Raw genomic sequence first — 13,992 nt, 5'->3', positions numbered from 1 at the left:
AATGCTATATACTAAAAAAATATAAAAATAAAAAAACTAAACCCATATCAGATGAATAGGCTAATTTATTATTATGTAATTCAGAAACCTTGTTCTAGAGATCAAACAAGGAAATTTTACAGGCCATTTTAGGTCTCACACAACAATTCTGACAAAGTATTCACTACCTAATGGAGTGATATTAAAATAATTTTATGCCTGGAGATCACTTTGATGTCTACAGATGTTTTCTCTTGGTTTAAGACATCTGCAGACAACTCTTGTTCAAATGAATATGCCAAGAAGAAAGAGTGGTTTACTTAAAATTCATACATAATTAGAAAGCAAACCATGTAAAGCACTAATTAAAATCTTTTTTTTCTTTAAGGCAAAGCATAAACACAAAACAGTAGTATAGTATGCCCACAGATTCAAGACCCTTTGACACTTCTGCACATGTCACAAAAAAGGAGAATCCATTTCGATAATAAAGTAATCAATCCGTCTTCTGGGATGAGTTATTATTACACGTCGGAAAATTAACTTCTCGTTTATGATCACTGTAGTTTTTAAAGTGGTAACTATTTTGCTTTTATAACATTTGAAAAATTTTATCTATAAAATAGCACGTGATTTCGTGTGTTGCCGACCAATTCGTACGTCCTTCATTTCTTTCTCCCCTTCAGCATGAATGACCATTCTTGGCACCAAGTCAAGCTCTATAAAGTGTGGGCGTACTATATAAGAGAGAAATTTAGGTGCATAACAGAGATGGTTTAATGGAGTGAAAGAAAACGAAAATGATAGTGGAAAATCACAATACAGTGCATATTTCATAGGAGTGGCCAAATTGTTGTTCATGAGTCACATGTAGCTCTTTTGACATATAATGTGTGGCTTATGGAAATAAGCTGTAAATAAAAAAAATTCAAGTTATAATTTATAATTATTTGCAAGGTATAAATTGAGAGTCCACTGGATTAAAATGTAAGTTTAAAGGTGAGTAAATATAATTAAGAATCTAAATGGTAATTGAATGCTAGTTTGAGTCAGAGATTAAAAAATTTCAGATCAGTAAGGATTATAAAGGAGTTGTGCTGGAGAATCAGTAATCATAACAAGCTGGTGTTGGCAATGTCAGTTTTATTATTATTACATGACACCTCCAGGGAATCCAACGACTCATCGAGGGAGGGCACCTACTCTACAACTCTCCGTCTCTCTACCACTCGCCAACTACAACTACTTTCATCATCTACACCAACAAATCTACCACCAACCACCACCACTAGTATTTTCACAGACAATGACAAACATCCATGATGGGATGCAAACCAGCAGGTTTTTTTTTTTTTTTGGCTGGAGAGTGGATATGCTAACTACTCAGCCAACCAAGGCCGCCTCAGTTTGTGGGTGTAGCTTGTGATCACGTGATTGTGGCATGTATGGCTGTGTTGCGAGCAGTGAAATTAACAGTATTAGTGTGATACTTGGTGCTGTAGAGTTTGGTTGCATTGCGCATGTTGGAGCTTATTGTTTCTTAGCATTTAATTGTTTTAGAAGTACCTGTGAAAATTTTGTGAAGGAAGATACTGTAAAAACTCGATTGTAGCTTAAATATTCCAAAGCACATTACATCAATTTTTTACTTAGGTCAAGTCCCATAAGAATGACGTAAAATTAAACCTTGTTTGTCTCTGTATATTTTGTACTAGATGTTTTTGTAAATAGCCCTTTGGAAATTAACTGTATATACTCCTGTAATAAGAATATGTTAGAGTTTTAAAAATAAAAGCAATGTTTTTGCCGCCGGAGCTGTATGTAATAGATCTACATGGCGGCATAAGAAAGGTTTTTTATAAACTTTGTGTGTATGAGAAAGGCTTACAAGCTCTGCAGGTAAAGATTCTTATTATGTGCAGTGCTTGTAACAACTTTCCAGCCATCGGAAATGGCCGGAAAGTTGTTACAAGCACTTTCCAATGGCCGGCAACTTACAATCAAAAGAAGGCACAGAAGAGAACAAAGAGCAGGCCGAATTTGGAACTTAAGATGAAAGAATCAAGCCGAATTCTTCAGGGGTTACAAACTTCGTGCGAGGTCTTAGAGAAGGTATAATAAAAAGGGACAGAGCCAAGCATATGGGACTGCCCAGATTCAGAAGTCACTAGAGTAGGCTGCCCGGTTCCAGATGTCGCCAGAGAGCTTCCAGTCGCCAGGCATTTTGGAGATCCCAAGCCAGAGGAGAAAAGCCGATGTAAATTCCCAAAGCAGAGAGTTGGCGGGAGTTTCAGTTATTGGAAGAGCTTCCAGTCGCCGAGAAGAGAGAGTGATCCCATTCGAGAGTCAAAAGAGACAGTTGGTGGCAATTAGTTTCTTAGAGATGGGAGTTCAAGCTACTTGAGAAGGCGGTTGTCCAGGCATTTTTAGCGAGCCAAAGCAGAGGAAAACAGGCAATGTAAATTACCTGAAGCAGCTTCGCTCGGAAGTTTTTCTTTTTGCCGTGGGAGAACAACATTTTGCCAGAGCTGTATGAGTATCACAGGTCACTGTTTATAGCCCGCTATTTTTTCTGATGAGCTATTACTGAAGCCAGACATTCCTGAGGAAGCTCAAGATCTGAGATGAAAGAAATGCCATAAAACTGTAGTGAAAGACTTTTGACTGAACGTTCGATGCAGAGTCTTTTGTAAGTTCAAACCTTTTGTATATTCCTCTCATAGTAGGTTGACTTTTAAGAGATTGTTCAATAGTAATAAGAAGTGTCTTTAAGAGAATTAATTGTCATGTTGGAAGTTGATATAAAATTTGTAAAATTAATTTAACAGAAAGTTAGCTAACCTCTTTGCAAGTAAACTAGAAGTTTAATAAGTTGAATTTGTAAGCAGAGAGTTAATAGGTTTTTGAATTAAAGAGATTAATTAATGTTGAAGTAAAAAGGTTCTAATTTATGCTAAAGATTTTATAGATGGATAGAGAAAGCAATCTCCCCTATTGTTTAAATTCATGTATATTTCATAGTAATGTAAATAAAATGTGTTTTGATTTTTTGTTAAAAGAGTGCTGCTGGTTTGTTTATATTACAACTACACTGTTCCTAAAAATATCAGACTTGTGAGCGGGAAACTAAGTGAAATAGCCGAAGCATAAAAGTTGAGTAAAAGAACAGACTACAAATGTTTGTGTAGTTTTATTGAAGGAATTTGTATTAGAGAGAGAGAAATCTGCCAGCTGTATTATTGAGTTTTATGCTAATTAAATGATATTAGTGGCGCAGTCTAAATTAAACAAATTTTATAGTATCTTAGGCATAAGACTCGTAGTGCAAAGGGTAGATAAACATAGTACGTAATAATATAAGCAAGAAAGATTCAGAGAGAGAAAGCGTGCACAGCTAATTAGAATAAGAATAAAGATATAGAAGAGTAAAGTATAAAGATACATATTTTAAGACTAATGGTATATAAGGTATAGAAAAAAAAATAAAGACATTTAAAATAAAGAGAAATTAACAGCTTTCATTTACAATACCATCAAATTGTAAGAAGTATGAAGATGAAAACAGAAATTTTAATCAAAAGTGAGAGGAAGATTTTGCATTCACTGCTAAATTAGGTAAACTTTTGTGTCTTATTTGCAATGTGTTGTCAATCATCATAAAGCCAGTAACCTAAAACACAACTATGAAACAAATAACAAAAACTTTTTGTCTGATTATCCACCTAAATCAAAATTAGGAGAAAATAACTTAACTGTGTTAAAATCCTCAATAAATAGCGCCAGTAGACACTGGTTGACAATGTTCAGTAAGGAATCTGATACAATGACAAACTAGTTTTGCTATATCATGGAATACTGCTCTTGCTAAACTCCCATATTCTGATGGCAAATTTGTTAAGAAAAATACAGCTGAAGTTGTTACAGTGTTAGATCCAAATAACACAAAACTTTAGTGATTAATAGCACAAACACCAGCTTCACACCACACTACAGAGGCATATCTCCCAGAGCAGTGCTGATGTTGCAGGAAAAATGTAAAATGATTTAAAGAATTCCCTTGCATTCGGCTTAACTCTTGACAAATCTATAGACGCCCTCAGCTGGAAGTATTCATTCATTATGTTTCCTTTGTTGTAATTGTGATAGAAACAACTCATGGTGTTGATATTAAAAAGACACTTGATTGAGACTTAACAAATGCTGATATTCCACTGGATAAAATCGTCAGTGTTGCAACAGATGAAGAACTTGCAATAGTGGTGGAGAATGCAAAATTAATTGCTCTTATGAAAAGTGATATGAAAAATAACTGGAGTAAAGCTCTCATTGTACCTATATAAAAAAAGGAATAAAAGAATGTGCAAATTACAGAGGTATTTCCCTACTGAGTGTTCCTGGTAAGATTTATGAAAGAATACTTGAGAAATGTTCAAGAAGGATTGTAGAAAAAGGAAGCTTGGTGAAGAAAAAGCTGGATTCAGGACAAACAGACTGTCAGGATATCACAGAAATATAACAAAGATATGTATTTAAGTTTTGCAAACCTGCAAAAGGCATATGACAAAGTGCCAAGATAAAAGCTATTCAAAACGCTAGTTATATGGTGTCAATGGGGCATTGTCAAGCAATACTTAGTCTTTAAGTTGTAAGTCAGCAGTTAGAACTGAAGGAAGTACAGAAAGATGGTTTGATATTAAATATGGTGTCAGACAAGGATATATATTATCCTCTCTGTTATTCATTATCTATATGGATCACATTAGGAAGGAAAGCAGTATTAAACCTGATATCAAAATTGGAGATGTTAATCTCAGCTCTTTACTTTATGCAGATGATGTTATACTTTTAAATAAATCCAGTACGAGTCTTTTACCAAGTCTATTTTACAATGAAAATAGGCAGAAACATTGAAAATATCAACTGCATCGGGAATGGAGAATCGATAGAACAAGTAAAACATTTCAGCTACTTAGGCACAATTTTTAGTGAAGATGGTAAAATAAACATGGAAATAGACAACAGAATCAACAAAGCCGGTATGATAGGAAGTCAATCAACTGAATAAACTTATATGGAATAAGACAGAAATTAGTCAAAACACTAAATTAGCTGCATACAAGACAGTATTTAAACCAATTTTAATTTTTACGGATCTGAGAGCTGGGTTAGAAATAAAACACTTGACCAAAGACTAGAGACCACAGATATGAGTCCTGAGAAAGATTAGGGGTGTGAACAGATGGAATCAATGGCAATATCATATTAAAAATGAGGATATTAGGAAAGAACTTGACATTGTGAGCATTCAGGAATGTGTTAGCCAAGCTAATTTCAGGTGGTATGATCACTTAAACAGAATGGGAGAGGAAATATTAGCAAACAAGCATTCTCTGCTAGATTGGCAGGAAAAAGACCCTGAGGAAGAACAAGATATAGGTAGATTGATACAGTAAAAATTGCCTTAGAAGACAGAAATATAAGATATGATAATTTTGGAGTCTTGACAGATAAGAGATGGATTTGGAGGAAAATTATTGATAGGAAGTTCGAATTGATGTGATTCTACCATAATATCCTGTAGACTCCCCTTGAGGATACATGTCAGAAATTTGCCCAGGTGTGACACTTGCTTGATCCCCCTCTGAATGGAGCTTGAAGATAAATCAACTGATGTCTCTTTCTATTATACTGTGAGGTGGCTATCAATCACCTCACACCTGGGTGAGGTGGTTGATAGCCACGTCACCCAGCAATGTCTTAAGTAGGTTTGTGGATCTGTTGGAGCCTATTATTACTTTTCTTGAAGAAAAGAAAAGAAAAGATTCTCTCCGCAACTGGAAAACAATGAATAGATGCAAGATCTAATGTTCCTTACTGATATAATGAATCATCTACAAACTCTCAGGGAAAGGATAAGATTGTTTCTGATCTTACTCAGACAATTTTCAGCTTTCAGAATAAAATAAGTTTTTCAAAGAGACATATTGTTAAGAAACTTCAGATACTTTCCCAATCTCATAACGAGAGTAAATACATTCCCGGATATTGAAATAAAAGACCACAAACTGGAAGAATACAAAGATAAATTACAAGAGCTGCTTGATAATCGCCTAGATAGGTTTGAGGACTTGCAGAAGCTGAAGACCTCCTTTGCCTTTCTTGTAAATCCATTAACGGTTGATGTGATCAATGATGGTTGTCCACTCGAACCTCTGGTTACTGAATCATTTGGAAATGGAACTAACAGAATTATAGGAGGATGGTCTAAAGATGATCCATAAATCCCAGTCTACAACTGAGTTCTGGAAGCAAGTTCCAGAAATTAAATATCCTGAACTGAAGAAAACCAGTGTGCAACTCATCTCAATTTTGAATACAATATTACTGTGAATCACTTTACTCTCTAATGAAGTTTGAGAAACAATGTGTAATCCTTACAAATCAACACCTGATGGAGCTAATTCGTATGACCTTGACAACATATCAGCTGGATTTTCAACGACTCACAAGACCTCTATTAGCAATATGTTTGTGTCATAAAAATATTATGATAACACTATAATTTTGTAAGGTGGTATCCTGATTAAAATATCTCTAATTTTATTGGTTTACATATTTTCCATCGTGTTTTGACCAGATATTTATTAAGACAAATAAATATTGAAATTATCTGTTTTTACCACTTTTATTTTTATTTTTGGAGTCTCATTTAATGTTAATGGAATGCAAATTTGCATATTTTTCTTAGATGTTTCTGTAGTTCATTACCATATTAAATACGCTGTATAGGTAAAAAAATTATCAGTCAGGAATTTGAAAACATTTAGTATATGTGGGCTTGTGTGGACTTTGTGATTCTTGAAGCTAATGCAAATTAACAATTTTAAAACTACATACATGAATAAATATTATATACGTTTATTTCTTAATATTTATATGAAATGTTTGTAACAAAATGTGTATGTAACAATGAAAACGTGTGTGCAATACTTGTTCATGTCTTGCAGCTGTCAAACATCCGAAGTTTATCGTATGTGGCTCTTATGTAAAGCAAGTTTGGTCACCTGTTTTATAGAATTCTTGTATAGCAAAAGCATTCATTAACATAACAGTTGACCACAGATCTGTTTTTTGACCATGTACTATACACAATGGTCCAATTTTTATAGTGATCCTAAATATCAAATTTCATTAAACCAATCAGCCAGAAAATAACTATTATCATTGTTTTGAATTGTTCTGCTGATATTCGTATTGGTCCAATTATAGGGGGGGGGGGGAAATATATATATATATATATATAGATATATCTTTATAGATATAAATGCTGGGTGATGAAATTCATCTTCTCCCTGAAGACATTCCAAACATCCACATCCTAAGTGGGATTCAAACCCAAAGCCTGTTTGGGTTTGAATCCCTTTGTGGACGTCTTGTTTTTTGGACTGCTAATGTTTAATTTATATAATGCTGATATAGTTCAAGGTTTGACAGGAGATGAGTGTTTATGTTGACTAATTTGAACGTAAAAATTTAAATTTTAAAAATTAATACAACATAAGACTTATGTTAAGATTTTTAAAGGGATAAAGTTTTTGCACAAGTATTATTCAGCTCAAATGGTATAGATGAGCGCTTTGGTTGGAAACAATGGGTTTGAATTCTGTTTATCACAGGAGGAACTGTTTGTTTCTCGCATCATACACATGGGCATTTATTCAAGCTTGTCTGTTCCAGATTGTTCAAGCTCTTGGAATCTAATAGTCCAGATGGTCATCATGACAAACAGTCACAGATCTGCCAGTTTGGCCAATGTATGATTAATAGGTGTAGGGAATTTAATAAACACTAGGTTAGGCCAGAGGGCAAAGTTGTTTTTTGCAATGCTTAAAAAGGAGGAAAGCTTATTGATTGGGCAAAAAAACTTTAATAATCAGACATTATCCAACCAATGAATTGGCAATAATCTCAACAACCTAGGAGACTGGTGATGGGGAGACTCCATAATTGTTACCAACTTTGATTATAAAAGCCTCAGTGAAGAACATTAGACAAGGTGATGGTTTTGATAAAATATATTCCCTGTATTAGTAATGCCTCAGTAGAGCACAGCAAATGAGCTTAAATGAGATATTTAATGGTGCATGATTTTTGAAAAAAATGATGGTAGTGGACAGTTTCACTTGGTTACAAATTAAATTAAACTTGGCAAGAAATTACATTCCAGTTTAATCCTTTATCCAGGTGTATGCAAACAAAGTTTGCATGTGAAGTTTCTTCGTGACTAAGTTACTTGTATACAGAGGCTGATACTTCACATCAATTGCCTCCCACACTGCATCCCATAACATAAAGCACACATCCTTTTGGATGTGTTATAATGCTATGGAATGGATCGCTACCAAGACTAGCTTCAACCTTTATTGAGTAGAAGCCAGATGCAGAAGAGATACCAATGTTGAATTAATACACAAGTGATATTTTCCTCCACATACAAGTAAAAAGGTGCATCTCATTAAAATTCTCTGTATCAAAATTCCCATAATGCATAGCATCTCTCCCACGCGTGCACACACACACACACAATCCAAAAGGATGCATGCTTTGCACTGTTCAAGCTCTTGGAATCTAATAGCCTAGGGAAATATGGAAAATGACTTCTACATTTATTCAGTCTCGATATCTCTTCTGAGTTTGGCTCCTACTAATGAGACATGACCCTTCCCATATGGGATACCAAGGCAATGGATGTGAAGTCAGCCTCTATATACAAGTAGCCTAGTCATGAAGATATTTCAATCATAAACTTTGTTTGCTTACACCTGGATAAAGAATATAATTTCTTGGCAAGTTTAGTTTAATTTAATTTGTAACCAAGGGAAGATATTTCATGCATAAACTTTGTTTGCTTACACCTGGATAAAGAATATAATTTCTTGGCAAGTTTAATTTAATTTGTAACCAAGGAAAGATATTTCATGCATAAACTTTGTTTGCTTACACCTGGATAAAGAATATAATTTCTTGGCAAGTTTAATTTAATTTATAACCAAGGAAAGATATTTCATGCATAAACTTTGTTTGCTTACACCTGGATAAACAATATAATTTCTTGGCAAGTTAAATTTAATTTGTAACCGGGGGGGAGATCTTTCTATATCTACCTCTAATCCAGAGAATTTTAATAATAAAGTGACACCTTTTTAATACTTGTATATGGGAAATACTACTACTGCATTAATTCAATCTTGATATCTCTTCTGAGTTTGGCTTCTACTGATGAGACATGACCACCTCCCATAATGCATAGTATTATACATGTCTGAAAGGATGAGTGCTTAACATTATGGGATACTGAAGCACTTGATATGAAGTCAACTGCTTTTAGATGAATATAATTTCTTAGAAAGTTTAATTTAAGGATGACAGTGTGAATGAGCATGATATAAAGTCCAGTTTGGGTTTTCTTTTTCAAGAAACTGAAAGTTCCCATCTGGCTGGAAGCTTAAGTAGAAAGGAAATGCATCGATCCTTTTCAATTCTGAGAATAAATCACACGTGAAGATGAACACTATTGTTCTTTTTGGAAGTTCAGAGAGGGAACCTTTTCCATAATGGAAAGATATTATCCACATATCTGTATCACACCAAGGATCTAGGATGGATAATACAGAGCAGCAGCTGTTCAAACCATTATAAAATAATTTGAGAGAGTAGAAAGAGAACTACCCTTGCTGATAAAATTTTACTCCGAAAAGTTAAGTGGTCCATGTGAATGAGAAAATCAGAGACAAATAATACCTGACAGAAAGTCTCATTAGAATAACTCTTTTTGTCTAATATTTATGACATACACAGTATCATCACTAATTAAGAAGCCATTTGGGCTAAGACAAAAATCCCAAATTTTTTTTTTTCCATTAAAATGAGGATCACTTTTGATGAAGGATGTGGAATTAGGATGTTAGAAAATTAGAGATGATTTGTGACTATGTAACAAAGTGAACTTATGCAGTGAAAGACACTTCATAATGTAACATCAACCTCTGCTTTAAGGATTTTGGAGAGACCATACAGTCTAGGTTTGAGCATCTGTTGCTTTGTTTTGTGCCTTGTTTAATTTTGAATTCATGCTAAGGATACCCTTAATACTTGGGTGAAAATTTTATGCCATGAAAAATTCTAATGCAAAGTTCTCCATTGTATTAATGATGCACTGAGGAAAGAGCAATACCAGAAAGCTTTAATGCTAACTGTTAGAAGACGATTTGAATAGGTTGGTACTTGGTGCAAATGAATGGGAAAAAACTGCACTTTGGCTAGTGGTAAGTAATGTATAAGTTGCCCACAAGAGCAGTATGAAACCTGTTAATTTTCTGTGTACAGTATTTGAACTGCACTAAGTTAATCCATATATTTTGTGGGATAAAAAAAACAGATCATAGCAGAACAAATTTGTATCCAACTGACAATTTTTTTTTTAAGTATCATAACACTACTTTTATTCACTTTAGTATAATGCATCTTTACTGAACACATTACTGTAGTTTAATTAAACACGAATACTAACTTGTTTTTAATCATTTCTTGATTTTTCAGATCTGCAGTGGATAGCAAATTTTCAATTTTTTCTAAACTGCAAATAATGTATAAGATCCTTTGTAATCGAACCTGTAAGCAGAAAAGTGTTTAAACAATTATTTATGCATATAACACATAATAAAAATAATAATATACTGTTATTATTAGTAGTAGTAGTGTGTGTGCTGTTAACATACATTTCTACAAAAGTAGAGAAGTTAAACTTTAGCAGTGAAACATGACAAAAAATAGGACTGCTGGTTGATAACCATAATAAAGAACTCACTTTAGTATAATGCATCTTTACTGAACACATTACTGTAGTTTAATTAAACACGAATACTAACTTGTTTTTAATCATTTCTTGATTTTTCAGATCTGCAAAAAATTTTAGTAATAGTAAACTAAAGTTTTTATTCAAACACGGTAGTTGTCTCCATAATTTCCAAAAATGCATTCGGATCACCGTGCAAGCCTAAAAGAAAGGATAATAAAGAACTGCTGATTAAATGGATAGAACATCAGAATCTGTATTTAGTTTTTGATGCTAAAAACAGCAGACGCTTCTGTTCATCTCAATTGAAAGAGGGTACAATCCTAATCTTTGCTTTCCCATCTTTGATGATGATCACAGATAACTCCAATATCAACAGAAAATACTTGATAGCATCCCAAATAGCTAACATTGTCTTATTTCTACATAACTGAAATTTGTATTCCTATTACCAAGTCTGCTGCCAAACCTAGATGAAATTTTCATAAAGTCAACTGGAGATCCTTCGGTAAGCAAGCTGATTCCAATTGGAAGTGAATTAAAACCCACTGGTAGCAAATGTAAGAGGTTCATTAGAGTTGTTCGGGAGCATGTCAAGAGGACAATTTCCAAGAGGTTTTCAAAAACAATATCTCTCTGAATGGAATGATGAATGTGAAAAATTTCAAAAATTACAGGGCAATTTCAATGACTCCAAAGCTTCTGAATTGTTGCACTCTCTTGACAAGCAGGTCTGAAAAGAAATGGATCAAGGTCTTGAATAACACTACCTTCACACATTCCAGCACAAAGAATTTTAATAAGGAGATGATTCCAACACAAAAGCTTCAAAAAAAAGTACTTCAGCAATGTTAATGACACTGCAAAATAGATTGTCTCCCTAACAACTTATCCACATGACAAAAGCACTACAAGACCAATGAAGGCAAGGTTGAAATCCAAGAGAAATGCACTACATCACTTATCTCCCTCATCCACAAGCTTTCATATGTCTACAACTTATGCAGGCTATTGAATATCTGAAAACTGGGAAAGTAGCTGGCCTGGATAGTACTACCCAGAATTAATAAAGAAATGTGGCCCAAATTTCATTAAGTTATTGTTAATAATATTATTATTATTACATAACACCTCCAGGGAGTCCGAAGACTCGAGGGAGGGGCACCTACTCCACAACTCTCCATCTCCACCGACCTCAATTAGGTTCACGGACAATTCATTGCGAGAAAATTGATTGCAGGGAAAAATCATCTCAGGGGAAAATTTATTCCAGGAAAAATCGCAGAAAAAATTCACTGAAAGCGTTATTCATTAAAAAATTGAAGTCAGTTTGGTAGTAGTACCAAAAAGATAGCGCGAACTCTGATGTCAGTATAGTATTGGTTTAGTTCCCCCCCCATTTACCGTTGAAAATGGCTGGAAAAATATATTGATAGGATAATCGATCAGATGTTGAAGAGATTCAGCAAATATTGGGTTCGAGTTTATATCGTAGTGTGTAGTGTTCGTGCAAGCTCCTGATAAGATAAGTATTATTTTCAGTTATCGTTGATAAAATTACTTAATATTGCGTGGTTTTGTTTGCCTTGCGTATTTTAGTGCATCTATTTGTGTGTTTTTGGTGTGTTATAACTTATTATTTGATAAAACACGTTGCAATAATTATGGCACCTGTACGAAAGAAAATGGCGGCCAGTAATGATGGTTCGCCATCTTTATCAAAGAACGGTAGTATAAAAGAAATGAGTCAGTGTACTAGCTGTGCAATGTATGCTTTGCGAAGTGCGGTCGGAGTGTGGATAGATGATAATAAAGGATTGAATGTGTGTAGAAAATGTAGGGAGAATGAGGAATTGAAGTGTATTTCGGATCGTGAGTGTGATAATTTTGTCAAACTTCAGAATGAAGAAAATAGCGATATGACAAGAAACGGCAAGGTTGTACATGAGAATTATGAGAGTGTGAATGTAGAAAGTGTGAATGATAGTATTAATGGTTTCTCAGAGAATAAAAAAGATGAGATAGATGCATTGAGTGAGATCGGTGGTGTTGAATGGTGCGAGAAAAAGGGCAAAACAGCAGATAGAGTGCATGAACAAAAGTCGACTGAATGAACCAACCAGTAATAAAAGGTATGACAGGAAAAAGAGGCGTATGAATGTGAACATGAACAAAATGAAGGATAGAGTGCTGTATGGAGACTCGTTAGTACGAGGTGTGTTAGTAGAGAATTTGACAAAATCGTACCAACCTGGTGCGACCATAAAGGATGTAACTGAGTCTATTAGAGAGCAAAAGGAAAGGGTGAAAGAAATGATTGTTGTGGCAGGTACAAATGATTTGAAAGGAGATAAAATGGAAATGATAAAAGACCTGAATGAATTGTTTGAGGTAGCAAAAGAAAAGAGTGTGAGAGTTAGAATGATTAGTCTTTTGCCACGGTATGACAGTGAAATGTTTAAAAGGAGGGCCATAATTGCGAATGACTTTATGTGTGGGTTATGTATGACAAGTAGTGTGGAATTTGTGGACGTGTGGAGTGCGTTTGATGGGCGAAAGGATCTATATAAGATGGATGGCCTGCATTTGAATGGTTATGGTGTAAGAAGACTTGAGAGAGTGTTGCTGAATGTAGTGGATGTGCAAATTCAGGGAAACTAGATTTGTTAAGGGGAGGGAGTAGATATACAGTCCTTAGGGAGGCAGTTGAATGTAAGAATGAATATAATATGCTAGAGCAAATAAGGACAACAAACCAGAGTGGGATAGTTAATATAAGGCATCAAGGTAGGGTTGGGGCTAATGGGGGTCTTAAATTCATGTACACTAATACTAGGAGTATTAGGAGCAAGAAGGAAGAGTTTTTGGCCATGGTTGGCACTTCCAGACCACAGGTTATTGGTATTAGTGAATCATGGCTGACTGTAGATGATATAGCTAGTGGGATTGAATGTGATGGGTATAGTGTGTTCAGGAATGGCAGGGAGAATAAAATGGGGGGAGGAGTATTGTTGATGATAGCTGATGAGCTTCAGCCAAGGAGAACAGAAGTTGAATTGCAGGATAGAGAAAAGAGCACATTTGAGGCCGTTTGGTGTGAGATTGTGGCTAGCAGAACTAAATATACAATTCGGTGCTGCTATAGACCAGGTGATGGA

General features: G+C 34.6%; 1 protein-coding gene across 3 annotated transcripts in view; it reads right to left on the bottom strand.

The window, feature by feature from the left end:
* Window positions 1-13,992, bottom strand: part of Cog2 (conserved oligomeric Golgi complex subunit 2) — a 437,003-nt gene that overhangs the window by 329,096 nt on the left and 93,915 nt on the right. For all 3 annotated transcript variants that reach the window (XM_090399142.1, XM_090399141.1, XM_090399143.1), the window contains exon 5: window positions 10,550-10,650. In XM_090399142.1, coding sequence (XP_090255268.1) covers window positions 10,550-10,650 — 101 coding nt within the window. The remainder of the gene's footprint in view (window positions 1-10,549; window positions 10,651-13,992) is intronic.

This window comes from Typopeltis vanoorti, chromosome 10 (assembly GCF_054136105.1).
Source record: "Typopeltis vanoorti isolate ZY-2024b chromosome 10, IOZ_Tvanoo_1.0, whole genome shotgun sequence".
In the NCBI taxonomy this organism is placed as follows: Eukaryota; Metazoa; Arthropoda; class Arachnida; order Uropygi; family Thelyphonidae; genus Typopeltis; species Typopeltis vanoorti.
Note: the sequence above shows the minus strand (reverse complement) of the source record. Positions and strands in the feature narration are given on the sequence as shown.